The sequence below is a fragment of the Mus pahari genome, chromosome 3 (assembly GCF_900095145.1).
Source record: "Mus pahari chromosome 3, PAHARI_EIJ_v1.1, whole genome shotgun sequence".
Taxonomy (NCBI): domain Eukaryota; kingdom Metazoa; phylum Chordata; class Mammalia; order Rodentia; family Muridae; genus Mus; species Mus pahari.
In genome coordinates, this window is record NC_034592.1 from 105777318 (window position 1) to 105804527 (window position 27210).

Genomic DNA, 27210 nt, shown 5'->3' on the forward strand with positions numbered 1-27210 from the left:
TGGTGGCACAGGCCTTTAATCCCAGCACTTGGGGGGCAGAGGCAGGCAGATTTCTGAGTTCGAGGCCAGCCTGGTCTACAGAGTGAGTTCCAGGACAGCCAGGGCTACACAGAGAAACCCTGCCTCAAAAACAAACAAACAAAAAAATGTGTATATATGTATGTAGCTGGGTGGTGGCTCACACTTTTTTTGTTGTTGTTTTTTTGAGACAGGGTTGCTCAGTATGACCAGGCCTGACTGTCCTGGACTCCTTTTGTTGACTCGGCTGCCCTTAAACTCATAGATATCCATCTGCCTCTTCCTCCATGTGCCACCATGGGAGGCTGTGTTCAGATCTTTAATCCTAGCACTCAGGAGGCAGAGGCAGGCAGATCTCTGAATTCAAGGCCAGACTGGTCCATAGAGTGAGTTTTAGGACAGCCAGGGCTGAAGAAAACCTATCTCAAATAAAAACAAAAACACTCCACAAAACCAAACAACAACAAACCAAAAAACCCAACCCGTTAAACCAACAAAAACAATGTGTGTGTGTATGTATGTGTGTGTATGTGTGTATATGTGTGCATGTGTATAAGTGTGTGTATGTGTGTGTGTGTGTGTGCATGTGTGTATATTGTATGTATATATATTTGTGTGTATGTGTGTGTAGTTGCTTATAGCAGCTCACGTCCTTAAAGTCACCTGCTTGGGAGGCTGATGTGGGAGAATTAGCTTGCGCTCAGAAGGCCAATGTAGGCAAAATGGAAAACTTCATCTTGGAAAAAAAAGAAAGAAAGAGTAGTACATGTTTATAGTCTGTCATCCCAGCACGCAAGAGTCAGGAGAGTAAAGGTTCAAGATTATTCTCTGCTACACAGAGAATTCAAGGCCAGTCGGGTTACTTCTCTCAAATGGAGACTACACACGCATATAAATAGAATTCTGTAGGTGATATGTACGTGATAAAAGTGTGCGTGTGTGTAATCTATATAAGTAAGCTATTACATGTCAGGCTTCCTATCTACCCAGTCAAACTCAGATTTTAAGTATCTGAAAATGTAGATGGTAGCATTCATGTTATATCAAGTATTATAAGAATATGGGTGGGGGAGATAGACCAGTTAGTAAAGTACTTGCCACATAAGGGCTTTAGTTCAAGGGTTCAATCTCTAGCATCCTATAGGAAGACAGATGTAGTGATTCAGGCTTGTGATTCCGGTGCTGAGATGGTGGAGACAGGTAGGTCCCTTGGGCTGGCTGATTTGTCAGTCCAGCCTAATTGTCCCAGGTCCCAGTGAAATACTCTCAAACAAACAAACAAACAAACAAACAAACCAAGGTGGAGAACTTCCAAGGATTGACACCTGAGCACAACTTTTAGACTCCACATGTACCTGCACCCATATCACGTGTGTGTGTGTGTGTGTGTGTGTGTGTGTAAACATCCAAAGACTTGGATATTACTGTATGGGCTAATGTGCATAGATTATAGGCAAATATTATGCCATTTTAGATAAAAGATCTATATATCCATGGGTTTGTTATTGCTGGGGGTCTTAGAACCAGTCTCCAGTGTCCTCCAAAGGACCCCTATCTGTGTGTGAGACCGCTTTCTTTCTCTGTGTTTTCTTATCCACGTGGAGACATGTGGCAATTTTTAATGGCCAAATTTTCAGATGTGTGATCAAACGGGGATAGGAATCTTCCAAAAGTCAAATTATTCAATAGCTACCAAGGTCTTGATTACACAGCAGATAAGGGAGGCTATGGTCTGGGACCCCTGGCTGAAGTCTTGCAAACCAAAGCTGACGCCTGACATTAGGATCCTGTGGTTTCTGTAACCATTCTTGCTTCTTGCACTTTAGGAATGCCAGTTGCCACTTCCAGGGGATTTCCAGTCAAAACTCAAGTGTCTCTGGAGCTCTCCGGGTCTGCAACAGCTACTGGAGTCGAGAGGTCAGAGTTGGAGATAATATTGGATTGATAAATGCATGTGTTGTGTATGTTGCCTGTGTATGTGTCTGAGTGTGTGAAGGGGGTGGGCACTAGGGCTGAAGTAGCAGCTCGGATAGGTTAGAGGGAAGGGAACAGCTTGGGGACATGATCCATAGTCAACTCCCTACCCTCACCCAAGAGCTGCATATGAGAGACAGGAGGGGAGGGGGACTGTGTGTTCAGGCGTGCTTCCACATTCACTGTCCCTCCTAGATGTCTCCCTTGACAATGCTGGGCCTCTGGAGGCTTTGGAGCACCCCGCTATGTTATCCCACCTAGACAATTGCTCGATCATGGGGTATATACACCCCTAGCTTGGGCCTCTCTTCTAGTAAAAGGAGAACAGCAAGTTCAGACAGGCCCTATGGCTTCTGCAGGACCACACAACTGGTTGATGGGAGAGCAAAAATGAGCATCTAGATGCTCTAGTGTCCTTGCCAGTCATTTGGGTGGGAATATCATTTCCCATGAGTGCAGAATTAGCCTGAAGTTGAGAAACGCTCACCAGGAACTAAGGACATGACAGGCCCAGGATGTGGCACAAGTGGCAGAGGGAGCCAGGAGCCCAAACCCTGGTCCTGTTAGCCATGTCTGTCTTCTCACTACTCCTTAAGCACCCCAAGCTACAAAGGGCTGAAGATGTGGATGCGCTGCTGCTGGGCATGGCCTCCCAGATTGCTGAGAGAGAGGACCATGTGGTGGTTGAGGACCTGCAAGGTGAGCCTGAGGCTGACCCTGCAGGCTGTGAACTTCTGACCACTGGGAGGAGATCCTGCTGGACCTGCAGAGGCAGGCAGGGAGGAGTTCTCAGGGCTGAGAGAATTTCTGATCCTCGGATCATGGTTCAGATATTGGGATTGGTTAGAATGGGATGGGCTGGAGGCTATACTGATGGCCCTCAACTTCCTCCAACTCTTTAGTATTTCTTTTTCAGATTTCTGGCCAGGGCCACTGAAGTTTTCCCGTACAGACTACCTGGCCAGCTGCCTGCAGAGGGGCCGGGATCTGGGCCTGCCTTCTTACACCAAAGCCAGGGAAGCACTGGGCCTGTCTCCCATTTCCCACTGGCAGGACATCAACCCTGCACTCTCCAGGAACAATGGCACTGTGAGGAAGGGTCAGGACCCGGAGGGCTGGGGGAGGGGCCAGGGCACACTGCCCAAACCAGGGAAGGTGGGTAGTATAACTATGGGTGCCAGAGTCTAACACTTGGTGAGAGGACAAAACTCACGCAGGTCACATTTTCCAGCACACCAGGCTAAGAGATTCCAAGGCCATCAGGACTTGCCTTTTGACTCTGAAGGCCCAGGTCCAGTAAATAAGTATTAACTACCTGTTGCTTGCCACACACGTACTTGGTAGACATCGATTTTGTTACTCTAAACAATCCTATAGTGGGCATTGCAAGCCCTTGACTTGGGGACAAACTATGTTTTTATGTGTTGATATTCTAGCTGGCTTTATCAGCTGGCTGTCCCACTCTGAGCTATGTATATCCTGTAGACAAATAGCATTGCCTACTCATCAATAGACTGAGTTTGATTGTCTTACCATTTTGGCACAGTCATCTTGGCACAGTCACCTAGGTATAGAGCAGTTTGCACAATCATGTGCCTAGTGCATTGTATTTTGCCCTTACCATAGGGTTTCAGGAAAGACTCAAAAGGCTGATTATAAGGAAATGCTATGCTCAGCACGGTGTCTCACACCTATAATTCTAACATTTGGAGACAAAAGCAGAAGGTTCAGGAGTTCAAGGCTAGCAGCTTCCAGGCTTGTCATCAAGAAATACTCTCCTCATCCCTCCCTAAAAGTAATTCATACAATGGTCTCAGGGTATAGCTCAGCATGGGACAGCCAGCCTCAGGTAAAGGCAGCTAGAATATCAACACATAGAAACATAGTTTGTCCCCAAGTCAAGGGCCTGCAATACACACTATAGGATTGTTAACAAAATCAATGTCTACCGAGTACGTGTGTGGCAAGCAACAGGTAGTTAATACTTATTTACTGGACCTGGGCCTTCAGAGTCAAAAGGCAAGCCCTGTTCTACTTGGAATCTCTTAGCCTGGTGTGCAAGTTACAAACTCGTAAAACCTACATAAACATAGGAATCGTGAGAAAAGTCAATAGGAAGTCTTTGGCTTCAGTTAGGTGTCATTGGAATGAGCCTGGTCGGGTACTTAGGTACAAGTAAAGAACAGGAGGTGTCAAGATGACTCGATGGGCATTTGCCGCCAAGCCTGACAACCCAAGTTTGATCCCCTGCAGAATCCTCATGGTGGAAGGGGTAAACCAATTCCAGAGAGTTAGCCTCTGGTCTCTACATGTGCACAGCTGCCCTGTACACTCACTCACACACACAGTCACACACACACACACACAGAGAGTCACACACACATAAATGTCATAAAAATCAAATTAAAACAGAGTAGAAAACTCTGGAACTCTGGTAGTGGGGGAGGTGACAGAGACAAATCCTCACACGAGACAGCCATATCTCTGTCCCAGCACATGGGAGGTAGAGGCAGGAGTACCTCAGTTCCAGGCCAGCCTGGTGCAGAGTGAGACTCTATTTCAAAACAAACTACAATGGATAGTCAGATTTTTTTTCTTTTAAAATATTCTCACTGTGACCACAAATTGGTAGGGATTTAGTTGTTTAAAGTTTTTTTTTTTTTTTTTTTTTTTTTTTTTTTTTTTTTTTTTTTTTTTTTTTTTAACTCTCAGGATAGGATAAAAGCCTTTTATAATATCATTCCGGCATTCAACCTTACACAGTTGCTTCTCAGGCTCCACGTCTTCCCATATACTATGTGGAGGACTGGCTATTGTTTCTTGTGGTTTTTTTTTTTTTTTTTTATTTCATAGAATAGGAATTGGGATCTGTGGAAAGCTTCCTGTAAATGAGTTAACTTACGCAAAGCACTCAGAGCAATGCCTGGGGTGTAACAAGTGCTCTCTAGGAATGAGTTATTTGTTGTTATTGGCCCAGGGGCTAATGTCTGGGAGCTGTCTCTCTGCCCAGGACTGGCTGCTGAGTCCTCTCAAACACCCTCTGTTCCAGGTGCTGGAGGCCACAGCTGCCCTGTACAATCAGGACCTGTCTCGGCTGGAGCTACTCCCAGGGGGGCTTCTGGAGAGCCATGGAGACCCCGGACCCCTTTTCAGCACTATTGTCCTTGACCAGTTTGTCAGGCTACGAGATGGTGACCGTTACTGGTTTGAAAACAGCAGGAATGGGTGAGGCTTGCCTGGGCTGTGTCTTAGAATCTACTGTGGCCTGGACCACAGACCCTCTGCTTGGCCCTCCACAGCCCTCACAGGTCTCAATTCTAGCCCCTCTGGGTTTCTCAAGTGAGAATTTGTCTCTGATGGCTCTCTAGGCTGGCAGGCTCTTACAAACAGCTATGGATCAGGGACTCCGTCCCCATGGGATACCTGAGTGTGAGGACCTAAATCTCTCCTTAACCCTGACAGTTCCTTCAACTCTCCTGTGCCCAGATTGTTTTCTAAGGAAGAGATCGCAGAGATCCGAAACACTTCCCTACGGGACATTCTAGTGGCTGTCACCAATGTGGACCCCAGTGCCCTACAGCCCAGTGTCTTCTTTTGGCTTGCAGGTAAGTTACCTAGAGGTAGCTGGAGGGGTGCGGGTCCAGAGTCTTGTCCTTTCTCAACTGTCGGCTTGGTTTGATGTGGCTGGATGACCACTCCAAGTGTGGTGTGAGCTACGGTTCTGCCCATGAGAAATTTGGTTCTAGGTGCCAGGGTTGCCACATACAGCTTCCCTTTGCACAAGTGTAGGGGCAGGGCCAACTCTCTCAAAGACCTGGGGGAGACTCTTACATTCAGATGGAACGGGATGGGACTGTGAGTGGCATCCAGAGGGCCAAGTGAGGGTTAAAGATATATTATGTCACAGCAGTGCTGACAAAAAAGATATAGGGTCAGGGCGGGGTTAGAGATTTTTGAGGTTCATGCTGGGACCTGCTTGCTATCCACATGGGCAAATGCCATCATCTTGCTGCAATGACAGGGGTAAACAGAGCCATCCTTCCTAGTTCCCAGAGCACCCTCACCTCCTCTGTTAATACCCTCTTCAGTGACCTTGTGCCAGACTGCGCCATAGTTCTGGATATTCTGACTTCCTCTTGCCTCCCCAGGAGACCCCTGTCCACAGCCAAGTCAGCTCAGCACCAAGGGCCTGCCAGCCTGTGCCCCCCTCTTCATTCGGGACTATTTCGAGGGGAGTGGATTTGGCTTCGGACTCACCATTGGGACCCTCTGCTGTTTCCCCTTAGGTAGGAGAGTAATGGGTAGGCAAGGTGGGGCTATTGAAAGGTATAGTCTAGGGGGTGGGCTGGGGCTGTTTTTATGCATAACAACAAAACAATGTAGAGTGCTGTCCCTCTGGCTGGAGAGAAAGCATTAGGGAAGGGAAGTGAACTCCAGGGAGATTTGCCTCCCTGATCTTCTGGGATGCCCCCGGCCCAGCTTGGTCAAGAGTCCGTAAGAATACCTGGTCTACCGCTGTTTGTGAGAGCCTGCCAGCCTAGGGAGCTATCAGAGACAAGTCCTCAGCTGAGAAGCAGAGCTGGGGCAGACACAGTTTCTGAAACAGGAGCATGGGAAGAAGGCTGTGTGTGGATGGCCCAGCAGCCTGGTGTGGTGTGTCTAGCTTGTGGCTTGAGGAATCTGGACTTCGTTTCTGGTCAGGAAGGGACTTGAGTAATGGAAGCAATGGTGGCTGATATTTTAGACACTACCCAGAGCTTCCCATGGGTGGCAATGTGCTCCCTCCACAGAGCCTCGAAATTTGAAAGTTGGGCAGCCAGAGGGTCAGAAGTTAGGAATAGGAGCTCTTCCGAAGGAAAGGAGTTGAGAAGGGAGTGACTTCTCTCTCCGACGACCACTTTTCCCTAAACATCCCTCTCCACTCTCACACCAGTCAGCCTCCTCAGTGCCTGGATTGTTGCCCGGCTTCGGATGAGGAATTTCAAGAGGCTCCAGAGACAAGACCGCCAGAGCATCATGTCGGAGAAGCTTGTAGGGGGAGTGCAAGGTAGGTCTGAGGGTAGCCAGGGCGGTGCTGGGAAGGTCATGACTTGAGGCTATGATCCATACCCCCATCCCACAAGTCCAAGGCAAAAGATCCTCATTCCTAGGGATGTAGGAAAGGCCCGGGCAGGTTGGGGAAAGCCATGGTAGGCACTGGATCTGCAGTTTTCCAAGCTTCAAGGCTCCTCCCAATGATCCTAAATAAATGGAATGTGATCGAGGAGTAGAAGAGTCATAAGACCCTGCCTCCATCTCAAAGGACTGTGACTCACACATCCCGAATGTCTTTGCGGCATCCTGTGCTGGAACTGCAGGCAACAGGAGTAATTAATGAAGGTCTGAAGTCAAGTCGGATTGGAATCTTGGCTCCGGCGCTGAGGACTGGCTATTGGACCTTAGGCAGAGTCTGTTTTAAATCTCTCTAGACCTGTTTCTTCTTATCTGTAAAGTAGCTATCCTAATGGTGCCTGTGTCTTAGGTTGTGAAGAAATGTAATAACCAATTCAAAGCACGACAGCGAGCATCCGGCAAACACTCCGGAAACAGTGGCCCTTATTTGCCTCGTGGGTTAGAGGAGCAGCAGAACTGTTGAGGAGAGAATGACCCTCAGAGTCTGGGGTTGGTGGGGTCAAGTTGTTGCTGAGACCCTTCCCTGGCCCTCTCTCTCTCCCCCTATGTGTTCTTCTGCATGCCAGCTAAGCCAGCCCCATCTCTTGCTTCCCAGCTTTGGAGTGGCAGGGCCGCAATGAACCCTGCAGGCCGGTGCTTGTGCACTTACAGCCGGGACAGATCCGAGTAGTGGATGGCAGGCTCACCGTGCTCCGGACCATCCAGCTGCGGCCCCCACAGCAGGTCAACCTCATCCTGTCCAGCAACCGTGGACGCCGCACCCTGCTGCTCAAGATCCCCAAGGAGTATGACCTGGTACGGCCCAGCTGGCCTCAGATGAGGCAGTTAAGTAAAGGGAATGGAGCACTAAGCCAGGAGACGGGGTTTTTTGTTTTGTTTTGTTTTGTTTTGTTTTTAATGAGGTCCCATTTCTTTTTTTCCCCCATTTTTTTTATTAGATATTTTCTTTATTTACATTTCAAATGCTATCCCGAAAGTTCCCTATACCCTCCCCCCGCCCCTGCTCCCCTACCCACCCACTCCCACTTCTTGGCCCTGGCATTCCCCTGTGCTGGGTTATATAAAGTTTGCAAGACCAAGGGGCCTCTCTTCCCAATGATGGCCAACTAGGCCATCTTCTGCTACATATGCAGCTAGAGACACGAGCTCAGGGGGTGCTGGTTAGTTCATATTGTTGTTCCACCTATAGGGTTACAGCCCCCTTCAGCTCCTTGGGTACTTTCTCTAGCTCCTCCACTGGGGGCCCTGTGTTCCATCCAATAGCTGACTGCGAGCATCCACTTCTATGTTTGCCAGGCACTGGCATAGCCCAATCAGGACTTGGAGGGGAGTTAAACAGGAGGCTGATCATGTGTTTTGACTTCCTGGATCACAGTGCACTCCATCCTCTGCCCTGATTCCCTCCCCAACCCCAACCCCTGGTTCCAACTTTTCTCCAGTATGAAATATGTCTCACTAAAGCACACTTTTCTCTTCTGTAAATGAAGGACAATTATCTCTTTTGCAAGGCCACACCAATGACCCCTTGTGTGTTCCATGTGAAACACCTGTCCCTGAGAGGCTCTGACACTGCTACCTTTGAAGGTGCTGTTGTTTAACGTGGAGGAGGAACGGCAGGCACTGGTGGAAAACATCAGGGGAGCTCTGAAGGAGAATGGGCTGAGTTTCCAGGAGTGGGAACTGAGGGAGCAGGAGCTGATGAGGGCAGCGGTGACCAGGCAACAACGGGGCCACCTCCTGGAGACTTTCTTCAGGCACCTTTTCTCCCAGGTGTGTACACGGGATCAGATCTGGTGTGTGTGTGTGTGTGCACATACACACACACACACACACATCTGTGGTGACATCCTTTCCTACATGAGGCCATGGGAATGATTCTTCAGATCTCAAGGCTTGAATGCTCAGCTGAAAAGTCTGTCCTGATTTAGGTCAAGTCACCAGGCTTTTATGTTACTGGAGTCCTAGGCCAGAGGCCAGATCTGAAGGTGTGGGGGTAGGAGTGTGTCCCAACAGATTAGGTTCAGCCACTTGCCTCAACAAATCAAAGTAACGGTGGGTACTCAGGGAAGGAATCCAAGTCACATAGCCATGTTGGGAAGACAGAGGGAACATCTAAACACTGTCTTGGCTGGTACTGACAAGCACTTCCGGATTATATAGGGAAAGGACAGAAGAGAAGGCCTAGAGGCATGCATGGGGATCCAAGTTCAGTTCCCAACACCTTTATTAGGTTTCTCAGGAAGTTCACAACCTCTTGCCTCTTAGTCAAACCATGGTCTGGTTGGTTAGTATTTCAGTGTCAGATCTGCAAGTTGGCTCCAATAACTGCCTTTGCAAAGGGATTTATTTTTAATTATGTCTACATTGGCAAGGGACAAAAGAATGTGGTTGCCAGCAGAGAGCAGAGGTTATCACATCCCTCTGGGACTTGAGTGACAGGCAAGAGGTTGTGAACTTCCTGAGAAACCTAATAAAGGTGTTGGGAACTGAACTTGGATCCCCTTGAAGAGAAGTATGTGCTTTTAACCCCTAGCATCTCTTCAGCCCCTAGTTTCAGGTTTTAGAGAGACATTAATTAAGCAATTAACATGCCTTTGTGCCTGAACTGAGCAGGGAATGAAAGCCCAGAGGAGATACACAAAATAAAGGCACAGAAGCCGAGATTTACTCTGCTTTGAGGAGTCCGTAGGCCCACTTGAAGATCTAATGCTCTTCTGCAAAAGCGGTCTCTAAATTCTTCTCATATTTACGGTGAAGATGTCCCAACCCGTGTGAACCCTGTCTCCTGATGTAAGACTCCAGGGAGAGAGTGTGCAGGAAGGAAGCAGGGCAAGTCAGTACCGTGGGGCTCCTCAGAACCATTCTTCATCCTTTCTCCGGGGGTGCACCATGGAGATATAATGTCTGCCATATGCGTTTCTGAGGACTACCGGGAAGATGTGGAAAAACTTGATAGAGGGGGAAATCCCAAGACTGATGTCCACATCTAGTACAAAAATGCAGGTAGCCTGGATAAAAACGCAAGAGTGGGGACAGAAGATTAAATGAAAGCCTGGTGGCACACACCTGTAGTCCTAACACTGAAAAGGAGAAACAGGAGGATTTGGAGTTCAGCCTGGGCTTCTGTCTCAAAACCAAGGTTGTGTGGACATAGTTTAGTGGTAAAGGACTTGCTGGAATGTGTAAGACTCTGGGTTCTATCCCCAGCATGGGGCTCATGGGTAGACATGAATCCAGCATGTATGCCATACCTAACAAGTTAATTAATCTGTTGGGATGGTGATGATAGTCACACAAAGACTGGTACGGGGTGAAGATTATAAAAGCGATGCAAAAACACATGATCTAAGATGTGAAAGAAGAAAAGCTTTCAGTCTGGTGTAAGTTCATGATGGAGGTAAGATTGGCAAGGGCTCAAAGTTGGAAGATTTTTGGCCCAGGAGAAAGGGGTGAGTAGGACTGAGCACTGAAGAAGAGAGAGAAAGAAAGAATGTCTGAGAAGGAGCAAGGTAGCTACCTGGGAGAGGATTCATGTAGGAGACTGTCATCTAATGGGTGTGCAGTGTGCAATAGACTCTGGGTCAGACTTAACTCTCCACCTAATTGAATATGGAGTTTGCCTAAGAAACAAGGGACCCTTGGCTGGTGGGGAGGTCTCCTTGCTTGGGCACAAGTAGGATCTTGGCATCTGCACTCAGGTCAGATTCCATCAGGATGAAGGAAAGACCTTGTTCCGGAAGTTTAATGGACTGTCAGTTGTCCCCATGGCTGCCCTGAACTTTCCATTTTGAAATCCTTCCCTGTGCAGCCTCTCTTGCTGATTTCCATCATAACCTCTGAGATAAGTGAGGCCGGTGAGGAAATGAACCCCAGACAAACAAAGGGATGTGCCTGAGGTTACGGTGCACACAGGTGGCAGCGTTGGGACATGAGCCCAGGTCTCTTACCTCCCGCCCCAGGCTCTTCCCACTAAAGCACCTTGTCTGAAGTGCAATGCTTGCTTCATGAAAAGACAGACTTGAACTGAGCAGCTGTTGAGAGGCAGGAAAAACAGGTATTGTGACCTGTGGCTTACCTCCTTCCCTGTGTCTGTTGTCTTGCTAGAGCAGTCCCTGGGTAAGGTAGAGGTGGCCCATAATAAGAATTCTCCTCACCAAACCCTTGAGATGGAAATCAGACATAAAGGATACACATAGTCTCAGGAACCCCAAAGTGGGGTCTTTGGCTTGTCTGGGAAAGATCTGGAAGAGAAAGTGGTCGGCAAACAAGACCTCTCTTCGATTACCTCTACTTTCTCCTTGACTCTTAACTCTGCGAGTCTGAACCCACTGTCAAAGCATATCTGGGACCTCTTGCTTCTAACTCCACTTGGTTCGGTCAGCTAGGTCAGAGGGCCAGGACTCTGTGCTTTAAATATAATTACCCACAGACTGCTTACGGCAGTGTGCTGGACAAACATCTGCCTCAGAAAGTGGCCCCATCAATCTGTAACTGAAAGATGCCTCCTCTTTCCCCCCACCTCCCACCTCTGGGGCTACCTAAATGCAGGTGCTGGACATCAACCAGGCTGATGCAGGGACTCTACCCCTGGACTCCTCAACGAAAGTGCGAGAGGCCCTGACCTGTGAGCTGAGCAGAGCTGAGTTTGCGGACTCCCTAGGCCTCAAGCCCCAGGACATGTTTGTGGAGTCCATGTTTTCTCTGGCCGACAAGGATGGCAATGGCTACCTGTCCTTCCGGGAGTTCCTGGACATCCTGGTGGTCTTCATGAAAGGTGAGGAAGGAGAAAATAATTGTCCAGACAGAAGTGGGGCACTGATGTTGTATTGGAGATAGAGAGCCCGAGGCTAGGTCTTCAACTACGACACAGGCCTGGCAGTCTAGAAAGGGTTTCTAGGGGATGGGTGGGTCTCTCCTCACAGAACCCTCCTTCTTCCAGGCTCCCCAGAGGAGAAGTCTCGCCTTATGTTCCGAATGTATGACTTTGACGGGAACGGTCTCATTTCCAAGGATGAGTTCATTAGGATGCTAAGGTTGGTTGGTCCTCTCCAGCAGGCAGGCCAGGGACTGCCAGGGAGAGGGGCCATCAATGGGATAGCAGAGGTATAAAGGAGAAGTAGGGGGCAGCCTCTTTATCTTTGTAACCAGAGCCTTCTAGAACTAATAGGGGTCTTGGGATTTAGCTAGCTGGGACCCTGTTATGGAGGACCCTGATGTGGGTGGCCAGTGCTTGCTTCCAACCCTAGGTCCTTCATTGAGATCTCCAACAACTGCCTGACCAAGGCCCAGCTGGCTGAGGTGGTTGAGTCCATGTTCCGGGAGTCAGGCTTCCAGGACAAGGAGGAGCTGACCTGGGAGGACTTCCACTTCATGCTGCGGGACCACGACAGTGATCTCCGATTCACCCAGCTCTGTGTCAAAGGTGGGGCTGCCTGGTTAACAGGGCTGATTTATTTGTTGGGTGTCATTCCTATATACTTTTAGGAACCCACAGGAACACTTTATTTAAAAAGCAAGATGAAAAAAATCAATACAATAATGAATACATAATATAGCTAGTACAGATTATATTCTCTTTTATACCCATGCAATTATCAAATAAGATTGCTAATTTATTTTTATCTGTATGGAGAAAGGGACCCAAGAAGATGATGAAGTGGGTGGGGTAAGGATGGGTAGAAGACTTTTGTTTGTTTGAGACAGACAGTCTTGCTGTGTGCATGGTGGGTAGTCTGGAACTTGCAGTGTAGACTAGGCTGGCCTTGAACTTGTGGCTGTCCTCCTGTCTCTGTCTCTAAATGCTGAGATAACTGATGTGCGCTACTACACCAAGTCTTCGGTAGGAGATGTTGACTGGATGTTGACTGGAACCGCCCCGCTCCTCCTGGCTCCTGGCCAAAGCCACCCCACCCTTGCATCTCTAAGCTTGCAGCAGGGCGGAAACAACGTTTCTTTGTTACAACTTGATTTGGCCAGACTGTTCTCCTCAGCTGGGTTGTGCGGTTCTGGTATATTTGGGGTTTGGTCCCCCAACTCCCACAGTACCTCCTGGTTAAGTGCTGAGTAAGCGTTTGCCGAATACATCACGGCCTAACTCCTTTGTCCTTCCTGCTCCTTCTTAACCTGTGTCTGACTCAGGTGGGTGGAGGCCAGGGTCTCAGTGAGGGAAGGGACATATATCAAGCAGGGGGTCGGTGTGTGGCCTGTTCTGAGCTGTCACAATGTCTTCGTGATTCTTCTCGGGCATGTTGAGACCGAACCCAGTCCTTCCCAGATTATGAGACAAGTGGAGGCTGGCAGCTTTGCTGAAAGACTGGTGCAAGATGAGCAAGATGTGGATAGACTTCTGCACGAGATTTCCTTTGGCCTGAGGTCGAGGGGGAGCTGCTGAAGTGGAAAGTTGAGTTTGTAGCTTTTCCTACCAAGCCAAGGCAATGGGCACTTGGACCTGATGATGGGCAGAGGCCAGGGAGGCACCCAGAAGTTTCTGCCCTGGGATAACTGGGCAGGGGTTTGAGGATCAAGCCAAAAGTTAACGATGTCTTGTTTCACTTTTGTTTTTGTTTCTCGAGACAGGGTTTCTCTGTATAGCCCTGGCTGTCCTGGAACTCACTTTGTAGACCAGGCTGGCCTCGAACTCAGAAATCCACCTGCCTCTGCCTCCTGGGTTTAAAGGCGTGCACCACCCTGCCCCACTTGTTTCACCTTTAATCACTTGTTTTCTTCTGATCTTATTTGAGAAAGATTCCACATGACAGAAAAAGGCACAAAAAGATTACAAACACCCCCTTCCTTTTCACCAGAACCCACTCTTAATCACTATTTCAACACATTTGCTGTTTTCCTGAAAACTGGAGAGTGGGTATCTGTACTTGGTTCTAAACATTTGATGTTAGAGTGAGAGGTACGGCTCAGTGGTTAAGAGCTCTTGTAGAGGACCCAGGTTCAGTTCCCAGTAACCACATGGCAGCTCACAACCACCTTTCACCAAGTTCCAGGGCATCAGATGTTCTCGTCTGGCCTCCTCTGGCATCAGAAGCGCATGTGATACACATAAATACATGGATACGAGCACCCACAAATATAAATTTAAAACAAGTAAATCTTTAAGCACTTGAACTTCACATAGATCAGCTTATCATAAGCCAAGACGTTTTTGGTGTTGGCTCAGAAATTAGAAGCCCTTGGAGGCCCCAGACTTCCAAAGAATTTGGATTTGCAGCTCAACCTTGCTTTGTACAGCCCTGACAGAACAATGAGATGAAGCCTCCAGGATTCTATTATGAACATTTTCAAACACAGACTAGAAAGACTTTTGAGCAACCTCCCTTATCTCTATCTATCACTGATAGGTAAGTGCAGTTTCCAACTGGAGCCAAGAGCTGAGGCTGGGGTACCCTGAGGCAGGATCTCTTTTTAATGGAGCCTCTCTACAAGCTTGGGCACTGGAAAAGGGGGACCCTGAGCAGCGAGCCAGGCTCCCCTAGACTCTGGGCTCTGAGCTATCCCCTAACCAAGTTCTGCAACCCAGGGGTGGAAGTGCCAGAAGTGATCAAGAACCTCTGCCGGCGAGCCTCCTACATCAGCCAGGAGAAGATCTGGTAAGCTCCCATCTGCATGTATCAGAGTAGTTGTCATTTTGCCAAGAATAGCTGAGGTTGCCCCCTTCACACACCCCCTGCCACCACTATCCAATGTAGCACCTTCATGCAAATAGAAAAAGGCCTCACTTCCTCCAAGTGGACAGACACATCCTTCATCAGGATGAGGAGAAAGCCTGCTGAGTTTCGGCAAAGCTCGCTTCCTGCTTGGGCCAAATGTCCTTGTAGAGGACACAGTTATATATGGAGACCTCAACAGGGACTCATTCTCTCTGTGTCTGCCTATCTGTGGGAATCTTGCTGTCCCGTGTGGAGGGTTTTGATCTTTCCTCGACAAAGTTGGTTTGGAGGCAGAGCAGGGGTCAGATGGTACCAATTGCCTTTCCTTCCTAGCCCTTCACCCAGAATGAGCGCCCACTGTGCCCGAAACAACATGAAGACTGCGTCATCGCCACAGAGACTGCAGTGCCCCATGGACACAGACCCTCCTCAAGAGATTCGACGGAGGTTTGGCAAAAAGTATGCCCGCTGTGCCCCTAAAGTCTATTCATCCCTTCAACAATCCATTGAGTGGTTCAGGGCTCTCTGTTTTATTGGCAGATAAATACTCTCTGCCCCAGAATGCTTTCGTACAGTGAGTCTGGTGCACTGTACTGATGAGTACTGGAATGATAGAAAGGGCAAGGGAAACTCAAGGCTGTTTTCTCCCTCTGCCTGGGAAGTCAGGAGGGCCTTCAGTAGATGCCCTGCCCTAATTAGGTTTTTATTGTTAGGATAAAATCATGACTACAAGTAACTTGGGGAGAAAAGGAGCTTATTTGGCTTACAGGTTACAAATATATCAGAGAGAGGTGCCAAGGCAGGAGCTTGAAGCAAAAACCACAAAGGAACACTGGTTACTGACTTGCGTCCTCCAGCTTGTTCAGCTACCTTTCTTATACAGCCTAGGCAACTTGCCTAGGGATGGTACTGCCCATGGTGGGCTGGGCCTGCTGACATCAATTAAGGGGAAAAAATGTCCCACAAGTATGCCAATCAGATACCAGATGTGTCAAGCTGACTACTAAAGCTAACTGTAACAGGCCTCTTGAGCCTTCTAAAGCCGCACTGTGGGTACCTGGTAGGAACTACAAACAGGGAGGGGAAGGGACTGTCTGTGAATGGACCCTGGTATAGATGGAGTGTATCCTCAGAGTAGAAATAACTACTTGAAAGTCATCCCTCATTTAGACAGTGGGAGCAAAGCCTTTGGGTCTAAGCCTTGTTGCAAGAGGCTCTGTCCTTCCCAGGTTGTCCCTTGAGGTAGCAGGTTTCCATTGTATTGAGTTTCACAAGCCAAAGGCTCCCTCTCTCCCAGGGTAACTTCATTCCAGCCCTTACTGTTCACTGAGGCACACCGCGAGAAGTTTCAACGCAGCCGCCGCCACCAAACGGTGCAGCAGTTCAAGCGCTTTATTGAGAATTACAGGCGCCACATTGGCTGTGTGGCTGTGTTCTACACCATCACTGGGGCGCTCTTCCTGGAGAGAGCCTACTGTGAGTGATACCGCAAGTCTGGGGCCGGGAGTTGGGGCCTATTGAGAGTGACACACATCCTGATTTGGGTTGGGGATGGTGGGCAGCAGTAAACGACAGCAGGGTCACCTACAGCCGCACCGTTTCCTCTCCATAGACTATGCGTTTGCGGCACACCACAGCGGCATCACCGATACCACCCGTGTAGGCATCATCCTGTCCCGGGGCACGGCGGCCAGCATTTCCTTCATGTTCTCCTACATCCTGCTCACCATGTGCCGCAACCTCATCACCTTCTTGCGGGAGACCTTCCTCAACCGCTACATTCCCTTCGATGCAGCTGTGGACTTCCATCGCCTCATCGCCTCCACAGCCATCGTCCTCACAGGCAGGTGCTGCTGCTCTGGGCTTCTCTTGGTGCCTTTTGCCCTTGCTGGCTTCCTCTCCTCTCAGACTCCTCCCCACCGTCCTTTGCATCTAACTTTAATGTCGATTCAGATGGCCTTCTCCATAAGGATGGACTTAGCTGGGCTGTGGGAGGAAATGAAGCCCAGGAGCCTACCCTTCCCTGAATGGCTTTTCCTGCATTTTCAAGGGCATCCCTGCCCCAACTTCTGACAGTCTACCAAGACTCTAGCACAAGGATACAAATGCTTGCTTTCCTAGTTCTCATGCTTTAAAACAGATCTGTGAAAGAAACCAAAGGAATGTGCTTCCAGTGGTATAATTTCAGACGTGTGGCTGTGTTTGTGGGTGGAATGGGGAAGGAGCGGGAGGTTGATTACAGGTCAGCAGCCCAGCCCCCAAAGGTGCTGTTGCAGTCTGCCCTGTTGGGCACTTGAATGTATTGTGCACCCTCACTGGGCTGTCTCCGGGCTCACCACCTTGTCTGGTCTTTCTTAGTCTTACACAGTGCTGGCCACGTAGTGAATGTGTACCTGTTCTCCATCAGTCCGCTCAGTGTCCTCTCTTGCCTCTTCCCTGGCCTCTTCCATGACAATGGGTAAGTGTGTGTCGTGAGTGAATTTCTTGAAGGGCGAGGATAAATTTACTTGGCCTAGAGGACAGTGCCACTTTATGGGATAAAGTGACAATGACCAAGCTGAGCCATTGGCAGGAGAGACTGGTGACTAGGTTGTGCTGCTCCTCTGGAAACTCTAGGAGAGGTCTCAGAGACCTTAGCTCACGACTTTGCTGTGTCTTTTGCACAGGTCAGAGTTCCCTCAAAAGTATTACTGGTGGTTCTTCCAGACTGTGCCAGGTGAGAGACCTTCCCTTCTATCAATGTCTAGGCTTCACTCCAAACTCCAGGCTCTAGGTTCTGTCACTGAACAGCTAAACTTCCTCAACTCTTACAGCGAGCCAGGCTCTGCCCTCTGTCCCAGAGGACAGAGGCAGAAAGACTTAGCTTGACTAAGTTATAACTCCCTCATCCTTGAGCTAGTTCCTCCCTGGAAAGGGCTTACTGGTCTCCAGTCTGGATCAGTTCTCAGGGGGTTGGGGAGTAGGCCCCTTTTCATAATACATATACCTGTCATGATGTTTGTTTTGAAAAATGCTCTGTCCCGGCTGCATGGGAGAAGGACTTGGCTTTTTATCAAACCAGACATAAATCCCTACCCACACCGTAAAGGGTGTAGGTGTGGGTGGAGGAAGCATATTCCTAGCTTCCTACAATTACCCATTTCAGAGCTAATAGCTGTGAATCTATTATGACTTGTCCTAAACCTATTTATATTTCAGTCTGTGCCCTCTTGGGGGTAAAGTGTTTTCTATGCACTCCTTTCTGTGAAATGCAGCAGGTTTTTTTTTTTTTTTTTTTTTTTTTTTTTTTGATTTTTTTTTTTTTTTTTTTTTTTTTTTTTTTGGTAATCCTACTGCTTTGAACTTCAGAGTGCGCTCGCTGACTTCGGCACACTGGGATTTGGTGGATAAGACTGTATTTATGCTCCTCTCTCTACTCACAAGTTTACAGGCTGTGGTTCAATCCCCTCTTAACCTTTGCTTCTTCACACATCAAGGCTCTAATCTTCCTAATTACTGTCTCTCTCCTCCTTGATCACTGGAGGGTATTCTGGGTTTCTACACCCCCATCCTGGCTCTAGTATTACCCTCTCTGTACCCCTGGCATGGGATTCTCCATGAAAGAAAATAGAGCTTTCTATCAACTCCAGGCTGGTCCCATGCACCAGAGCTCATGTCAAGTCCTATGATAATCAGTGGTTGGTGCAGATTTGATAACATGGGGACAGAGCCTGATATTCCCCATGTCTCATTTAGAGACTTCTTTCTGTGCATTCAATTCATTCAGCACACATTTATACAAAGCCTGCAGTGTGCCAGGCCTGGCCACAGGCAGGAGGATCAGTGGTGAGACGACCTAGTGTGGTCCTTGTTCTTGAGGACCTGAGGGTCTGGAAAAGGGATGACACTTTTAAAGAAATGTGATGACACAGGCGGAAAGGATTACAGCTACAGACGATGAATAGGCTCTGTTGACTCAAACGGTACCTATGATCTGGGCGTACTTAAGTTCAAGACCACTTTGTCACCCCTCCAGTTCAGACAGAGGAGTAGAGAGGGACATGACTGAATGCCCCAGGACACACCCTCCACACTGCACTGTCCCTCAGTCTTCTGCCTCCTGTCCTCCTCACAGGTCTCACTGGGGTCCTCTTGCTCCTGGCCCTGGCCATCATGTACGTCTTCGCCTCCCACCACTTCCGCCGCCGCAGTTTCCGGGGTTTCTGGCTGACCCACCACCTCTACATTTTTCTCTACATTCTGGTGAGGGGTTCTGGCCGTGGTCCAGGCCTGTGGGGTATATGAAAGACATTCCTTGGGAGGCCATGGAAGCTGGGACATTGGTTTTCCATCCCCTAAGTTATTTCAAGTATCCATTTCTCCACGTCCCTCTACAAAGATGGAAATTACAGAGTGGCGCTCTCCAGTAGGTTGACCCCATTATGTGGCTCTTGGAAGATTCCCTCCTTTCCGTGGGTTTTTCTTTTTTCTTTTTTCTTTTTTTCTTTTTCAGTAGTAATCCTGCCAGGCTCATCCACATTCTGCACAGACTTCCCCACACCATTTCTTTCCTGTTCGTCTCTACCTTTGAGTGGCTGGTTTTTGGTTCCAGAGTGGACTTCTTGCACCTTAAGGAAGAATTATTCTTTTGGAGGAACTTTAAAGGGTTCTGTTCTGATCTCATCTGAGAGAGCATTAGCTGCATCATCTGGCTAAACAACACTTGTAAAGTTAATAAGGTCACTCAAACCACCAGCCAGATTGCTGATAAGATAGACTTTGAGACTGCACCTTGTTAGGTGGAGCGAGTGGTTCAAGAGGAAGCTGAGATGGATTACTGGAGGATAAGGAGCTTATCTTAAGTGTTATCAACACCATGGACAGGCAGACAGACAGAGGGGCAAATGGTCTGGGCTCCAAGGAGAGAGTTCAGGTCCAGACACCAGAGACAGAATGGCTTGGGTCTTTGAAGACAGTCAGAGGCTAGGTGGCAGAGGAAGGGATCTCTTAGACCTTTTGAGGATGGAGGAGGTTTACACCAAGAACCTGCAGCCAGGAGGAGGCAGAGAGGGGAGCAGAGAACAGATGTGGCATTCCTTTGATGTAGACTCGCGTCCCTAGGAGATGTCATGACACTGGCCTGTCAGCTAACTCAGGACTCGGAGACAGTGCCTGACAGCGTCAGTGAGAGCAGGTCCAAGCAGAGGCTGGATTCTACCGTTGCTGTTCTTACACACCTATACTGTTTCCTTCTCAACCCAGGGGTTTCTTTCCTCAAGTTCCCCCTCCTCTCTGATCCCTTCACCCTTCACTGTCTTGTCATCAGCTGATTCACCTCAACTCCTGAGCCGACTCTGACCTGGCTTCCTGTGCTATTACGCAGATTGCCCACCTTCCTTGGGTACACAGTACTCCGCAGAGGGCACTGTACCTAGGTCTGAAGGCCTTCACTTTTCCTACCTGATGACTGATGGCTTGGCTGCTAGCCATCAAAAGCCCAATCCCCCATGACTGGCATTTTCATTTCCTAATAGAGCAGCATACAGGGATCTCCTTTGTTCTGAGATGAAGAATAAGAGTGTGCCACTGCCTGGGTGTGGCTTGATCTTGTCACCCCATCCCCCTCCTCCCAGATGCAGCTCTGTCCTCACTAATAGCTGGGGGACAAGGAGACACACACACACACACATTTGCCTGTGGCTCAGCACTTCCTGATTCTGAAATAACGATCTGGCTTGGCTTAGGATATTTCCTAGAACTGCTGATGTTTATTTCCAAAGAATCCCTCCCTCCTCTGGGAGCTGTGGCTAACTAATTTCCTCCCTTCCCACTAATTTCCTTCGTATCCAAAAATGTGTGGATCCCTAGCCTGCTGCCTATTGCTTCTGCTATGAAAATGTTGTTTCTTGTTTCCTGGTGATAAAACTAGAGGGAAGATCCTGTAGAGTAGCTAGCTTGATCCCCTAAGTCCAAGACTGCTTCCTGATTCATTGCTGGTTGTAGACATCACTGGATTGTTGGGCAGCTCTAGCCTGGCAGATTTGGGTAGGGAGATGGGGATATAGCAACTATGTTATCACTTATCACAGGGGGTGGAGAGGGTAGAGCACTTGGCTCTGGGCAGAAAGGAAAGTTATAAGTAAAAGACCCCAGTATAGAGCAGACCCTGAGAAAGAATGTCTAAGCTGGCAACTGAACTGCCCCACCATGAGGGAAAGCTTTAAAACTGTGGAACTTTTTACGGGGAAGGAATTCCTGAACAAGAGGCCTGATTTCAGTGAAACAGATAGCAACCAAGGTCTCCTCTGTCTTAGCTCTGAGGGAGGTCCAATAGGCGGCAACACTAAACCCCACCTTTAGGAATTTAGAATTTGCTGCAGAGACCAGTGCCACATGCACACCAAACAGAAGGAATTGCTGAGCAGAATGTCCCAACAGTAAGGCATAGAAAATCAAGGAGGAAAGTTTTACTTACACCTAACCGGTCAGGGGCGACTTTGAGAGAAAATGGGACTCAGGCCACAGCTTTAGAAGAGAGAGCTAAACAGTGACAAGGCTGAGTGGGAACTGAAGAGCAATCCAGGTAGAAGGGCATACACACGGATGTAGGGTGGGAAATGTGACAGGCTATCCAGGGGACAAAGGAGACAGGCCTGGGTAGCTGGCGACATGTGGAGGTGGCAGATAAGGCAGCATGGTTATGGCTCATCAGAGCCCACGGGGCATGGTGGAACACAGAAAGGCAAGAGCAGTGAGTGAGGAAACTGAGCTTGGGCCACACCCATGACTGGGGGTGACAGATGGAATGGTGGCCGGGATGGCTGAGGCAGAAGCAGAAGAGCACTGCTGCTGAAATAGCTATGAGACACAGAGGTGAGGAGGGGTCACTAGTGTCACAGGCTACAGAGAGGAAGCAGGCATGACCTTAAAGAAAACCTTGCAGTAGGGGGCTGACAGCACATGCCTACAGTCCCAGCTACTTGGGAGCCTGAAGTCACACTGTAAGTTCACAGCCTGCCCGGTCTACAGAGTGAGTTCAAGGGTAGCCTAATTGAATCATTAAGGCTTCATCAAAACAAAAGGTAAGAAAAGAGCTTGGATGTGGCTCTGTGGTAAACACGAATCTAGCAAGTCTTAAGTTTCTAGGCCTAAACCCTAAAGAGAGGGAGGGAGAGAATCTTGGGTATGTGTGTGTGTGTGTGTGTGTGTGGTATAGTCTGTCAGGCTCTTTCATGGAAAAGATAGACTAGTTAGGTGTTCTTAGCCACCAAAAGGTGGGTAAACAGGAGTCCTCTTCCCAGTCATTACTGAGTACTAAGTGGGTACCCAGCAGGAACTACAAAGAACCAAAACGATGCTAGCACAGTCCCTGCCTCCTCAGACCATTCAGGACAATGGTATGCATGGGAATGAGCAAAGGCTGATTATGGATGATGGCAGATTAAGTTAACAAGGAGATGTGATATGACTGAGAAAAGGCCGAAGAGGCTCCATTTCTGCTGAAACTTGGGAAGGGGGTGGAAGCTGCCATGGGGAGCGCTAGGAGTAGGAAGTCCAAGCTTCCCCTTAGCCCCGTAAGTGCAAAGATTCAGAACCCAAAAGACTTGTATTTGACAAACAGGGAGGAAGAAACAGCCAGTAGGGCTCTAGAGGCCAGAGAGTATAATGGGAGGTACACTAAGGCTCTTTAGACAGAAGGCATGATAAAAAAGGACTTCAAAGGGTCACATTGGCCAGGTGTGTTGACACAGGCCTGTAAATTCTGTACTCATAAGGCTGAGGCAGGAGGATCACCACAAGCTCAAGGCCAGCAGTGAGATCAGCCCTTCCCCCTCCCCAACACACTCGGGAACACACACACTAGGTATCTTACAGAGTCCAGGTGACAGTCAACTTGGCTATGTCTGGGATGGTAGTATTCCTTTGGCATGCTTTAGAGGATGGCAGTGGTAATGGTTGTTTTAGAACCTAGATGGAGAGGTGGGGAATGGATGTCCCCGTGGAGAAGTTCATAGGGTCTAAGGACAAAGCTGGCCCCACAGTCTGTTGTGTGTACCTCTCGTCTGAGCCATACTCTTTGGTCTGTGCAGCTCATCATACATGGCAGCTTTGCTCTGATCCAGATGCCCCGGTTCCACATCTTCTTCCTGGTCCCTGCAATTATTTATGTGGGGGACAAGCTGGTGAGCCTGAGCCGGAAGAAGGTAGAGATCAGCGTGGTGAAGGCCGAGCTGCTGCCATCAGGTACAAGCCTGGAGGTCGTGAGGGAACCAGCTTGGCTACTAAGGCAACTGACCAGGCACAGTGTCTGGACCACTCCAGTCTACTGGCCTGGCCCAGTGGGGATGGAAGAGGCCTGGAGCCATTGGGAGGAGTAATTCAATGAGAAATGTTCTTTGCTAGATTAGGCCCTGCTTAAAACAGAGAATAAAGACTGGGCCAGGCTTCCTCTTGCCCTGTGCAACCCCAGCTCCTCCTCAAGGCAAGGCTCTATAAAGGAATGTCTACTTGTTATCAGAGCTGAGGTTGGAGGAACTTCTGGAGACCATACTGTTGCTGGGTCCAAGGCAACAATCTCTTACATCATCCCTTCCCAGGAGTGACCCATCTGCGGTTCCAGAGACCCCAGGGCTTTGAGTATAAGTCAGGGCAGTGGGTTCGGATTGCATGCCTGGCTCTGGGAACCACCGAGTATCACCCTTTCACACTGACTTCTGCACCCCATGAGGACACCCTCAGTCTGCACATCCGGGCAGCTGGACCCTGGACCACTCGCCTCAGGGAGATCTACTCACCCCCAACGGGTGACACCTGTGCCAAATACCCAAAGGTGCCCTGACTTCAGATATCTATTCACTCTTCTATTCCCTAGCATCTCAGGCTCCCCATTGTACCCTCTTCCACAATCCAGAGACTCGCTGTCCCAGAAAAGACACAGATCCAACCCCACCCTGTATTTTTCCTGATGTCATATAACTCCCTGCCTACTGTTTCCACTTCTGGCTTCAGAATGATGGCCAAGCTGAATTTAAAAACCACTGCACTCCCTACAGCTGTACCTCGATGGACCGTTTGGAGAGGGCCACCAGGAGTGGCATAAGTTTGAGGTGTCAGTGCTGGTAGGAGGGGGCATTGGAGTCACCCCCTTTGCCTCCATCCTCAAGGACCTGGTTTTCAAGTCATCAGTCAGCTGCCAAGTGTTCTGTAAGAAGGTGAGTACCAGCTCCCATTCGCCTAAAAACGACTGCATCTCCTGCCTCCATTCTTGTCTCTGATATCTGGGCAAAGGCAAGTCAGTCTGAAACCTGGAGAGGGGCAGCGTGTTGGAAAGATGCCAGGGTGTCCTGATGGGCAGAGATGTCCGTAGGCCCCCACCCAGTTTCTAAGAGCTCCTTCATAGGAGTGCCCACACAGGAGTTACTTGTGGGAGTCTCTCCAGGAAGGGTTTCAGGAAGGTAAAACAAAACAAGCAAGCGACGAAACTACATTCCCTCATCCAGAAGAGGCCAGCCCTTGGAGCACTGGCTGGGAGAGGGAAGGGCGCCTTTGGGGTGGGGCACAAGTAAAACTGGCTTAGGTCTCAGGATCCAGGGGAGGAACCAAGGTAGGACTTGTAGGTGGGTTGGCCCTAGCAACATAGCCAAGGCTTCAGGCCCCCTTTTCTGTAATTCTGACCCAGTGGCAGGCCCCTGCTTGTCTCTCTGGGCCTGGCAGGTGAATCAGGTGTGCTGGAATGCAGCAGGCTGAGGCCCAGCCTATGTGCTGCCTGCACTAAGAGGGTGCCAGCTCTTCAGTTCCTTCACTTGCAGTACCTGGCTTATTCTCTTGAAAGCTCGAGTTGGCTCCCGCCAGGGAGGCCTCCTTTCTTTTTTTAATCACATTTCAGGCAGCTAAAGGTTCCTAGGGTGGCAGCTCTATGAAATGCCTTTCAGCTCAAAAGTTCTGCCTCGAGGCAGCTGCTCACACTAGGATGGGCTTGGCTTGAGGGCCCTGGACCTGACAGACCTTCAGCTCAGTGGTGGAAGGCTCTTTGGTGAGATCGCTTCTCACTCATTCCCACCTCTCTGTCCAAGGGCAAAATACATCTCTGTATAGAAGCTGGCCCTACTTCCTGTACCTTCTATTTCCTAGGTGGTCTAGGGGCAGGAACAGACTAGCTGAGGTCAGAATTCCATGTTGAGATCCACGATCTATAGGGAAGCCAGGCTGAGCTGGCCCTGAGCCCCAGTGTGTGTCCTCAGATCTACTTCATCTGGGTGACAAGGACTCAGCGGCAGTTTGAGTGGCTGGCTGACATCATCCGGGAGGTGGAGGAGAATGACCGCCAGGACCTGGTGTCTGTGCACATCTACATTACTCAGCTGGCTGAGAAGTTCGACCTCAGGACCACCATGCTGGTAGGTCAGGGCCAGCCAGGCTTGGCAGGAGGGCCACTCCCAGGGCCAAGGGTTGGTCCTAGCAATGGCCTCCCTCCCCCATTTCGTTCGCCAGTACATCTGTGAGCGGCACTTCCAGAAGGTGCTGAACAGGAGTTTGTTCACGGGCCTGCGTTCCATCACCCACTTCGGCCGCCCTCCCTTTGAGCCCTTCTTCAACTCTCTGCAGGAAGTTCACCCCCAAGTAAGTCTACTTCATATCTTAGTTCTCGGCTCCTTTGGTCACCTGAGGGTTGAGTAGAGTCTCAATCCTACTCTATCAAGGGAACAACTGGTCACCGCTGAGAAGCCATCTCTTGGGAGATTGGTAAATTACAGACCAGAGAAACATAGATGGAGGGCCACCCTAAGGTAGGAAGGAAGGAAGGAAAGATGGATGAAGGGAACAGAGATCTGCCAACTCTGAAGCCTAAGTTTATCCAACAAAACAGAAGAGCTCAATAATAGAAATATTCCTTACTATATAGACAGGGCTATACTCACCATTAATACTAAGCCAGCTCTCCCCCTGGATGTGGAACTAATTTTCACCATGAACGGTGAGTGGGCTGGCCGCAGATATCATATACACCAAGCTGTCTCTCAATTTGAACATTGACTCAGTTGGCCCTTTTACACTGACCTAACACTTACAAAATGGAGCTAGACTTACAGTGAGCCAGCCCTCACCATACATGGTACAAAATAAGCCTTGAGTGTGAACACTGGATGATCTTTAACAGGACCATAAAGCTAACGTGCGCCAGGAACATGAACCTGGCTACTGTTTTGAATATCGACCCAGCTCTACTAGTAAACATGTTCGTCTTTGGCTCTTCCTCCTCCAACAGGTCCGGAAGATTGGAGTATTTAGCTGTGGTCCTCCTGGCATGACCAAGAATGTGGAGAAGGCCTGTCAGCTCATCAACAGGCAGGACAGGACACATTTCTCTCACCATTATGAAAACTTCTAGGCCTTCTGCCCAGTGACTCTGCCCACTACTGCTCTCCTGGGACAGCAGGGGCTTTGGCCTGTGCCTTAATCCAGGACTCTTCGTTTCTGGCCACCTCAGCCTTGGCCCTTCCCACCTGCCAACTTGGTCCAGGTAGCCATGCTCAGGCTTCATGTGTGGGCTCAGAGATCTCTAGGGCCAGAATGTGTCTTGAGTTTGTCGAAGGAGCACTGTTTTGGGTTGGGACAAAGTGAGAATTAAGCAAAAACTTGACAGTATACAACCTGTCAAGTTTGTGTAAGTGAGTCTGAGATTTAGTATGGATGCTGGCGTCTTTGAGTCCTCCTCACTGTGTTCTTCCTCTCTTCAAAATGGTTGGGAGATGTCTTAGAGTAGCCAGGGGCAACTTATAGAAATCCTCAGGACAAGCCTAACTGAACAACTGATCTCTCAAAATGTAAAATGTAGTCAGACCTTTCTGTGCCCACTAACCGCCTGCAGCACTGCCCCTCAGCCCCATCTCCCTCTTCCAGTGGTCTCTTTGGCAAATAAACAGTGTTTCCCTCTTTGGGGTCTCTTTTTGCTGCCTTAGGTCAGCGTGGAGCTAAGGAAATCATCCACCCAGTGGGCTTTGCCACGGTGGTCCAGGCATCGCTCCAGTATCGACCGAATAAAAGACAAATAGCCCTTCCTCACTCTGGGCTGTGTTAGTCTGCTGACAGCGATCAGAAAGGACAGAGAGGAGTCCTCAGGGAGCTACGTCAGCCTGGCTTCCTCCAGGGCATCCGCTATTCTAGCTCTGCCTGAGACAAAGTCTTCCAGGCAGCATGAGGAGATAGATGTCTCCTAACCTCTCTAGCCTGTTTCCTCAGGTGCAAAATGGTGGGTCCTCTTCCTGTCACTCAAAGGCAGAGCAACTCTCAGAGGGTTTCTGAAAAGGTGCCCAATGCCAACCGATCCCGTCTATTCGGAATCACACATCCTCACTTCGGAGAAAGCCCCAACTGATTCTCGGCACACATTAGCGCCGCGGGCTTG

General features: G+C 49.2%; 1 protein-coding gene across 1 annotated transcript in view; it reads left to right on the forward strand.

Annotated features, from left to right (window-relative positions):
- Positions 1-26193, forward strand: part of Duox1 (dual oxidase 1) — a 32088-nt gene extending 5895 nt beyond the window's left edge. Inside the window, exons 9-33 of the mRNA XM_021194293.1 lie at positions 1845-1935; positions 2589-2691; positions 2909-3081; positions 5042-5217; positions 5479-5597; positions 6141-6278; positions 6926-7039; positions 7760-7959; positions 8749-8934; positions 11713-11938; positions 12104-12197; positions 12411-12586; positions 14696-14765; positions 15159-15284; positions 16123-16301; positions 16438-16668; positions 17184-17283; positions 17492-17541; positions 18940-19067; positions 22895-23048; positions 23402-23634; positions 23858-24016; positions 25046-25201; positions 25296-25424; positions 26071-26193. Of these exons, the coding sequence (XP_021049952.1) occupies positions 1845-1935; positions 2589-2691; positions 2909-3081; positions 5042-5217; positions 5479-5597; positions 6141-6278; positions 6926-7039; positions 7760-7959; positions 8749-8934; positions 11713-11938; positions 12104-12197; positions 12411-12586; positions 14696-14765; positions 15159-15284; positions 16123-16301; positions 16438-16668; positions 17184-17283; positions 17492-17541; positions 18940-19067; positions 22895-23048; positions 23402-23634; positions 23858-24016; positions 25046-25201; positions 25296-25424; positions 26071-26193 (3634 nt within the window). The remainder of the gene's footprint in view (positions 1-1844; positions 1936-2588; positions 2692-2908; positions 3082-5041; positions 5218-5478; positions 5598-6140; positions 6279-6925; positions 7040-7759; positions 7960-8748; positions 8935-11712; positions 11939-12103; positions 12198-12410; positions 12587-14695; positions 14766-15158; positions 15285-16122; positions 16302-16437; positions 16669-17183; positions 17284-17491; positions 17542-18939; positions 19068-22894; positions 23049-23401; positions 23635-23857; positions 24017-25045; positions 25202-25295; positions 25425-26070) is intronic.
- Positions 26194-27210: the final 1017 nt, after the last annotated feature.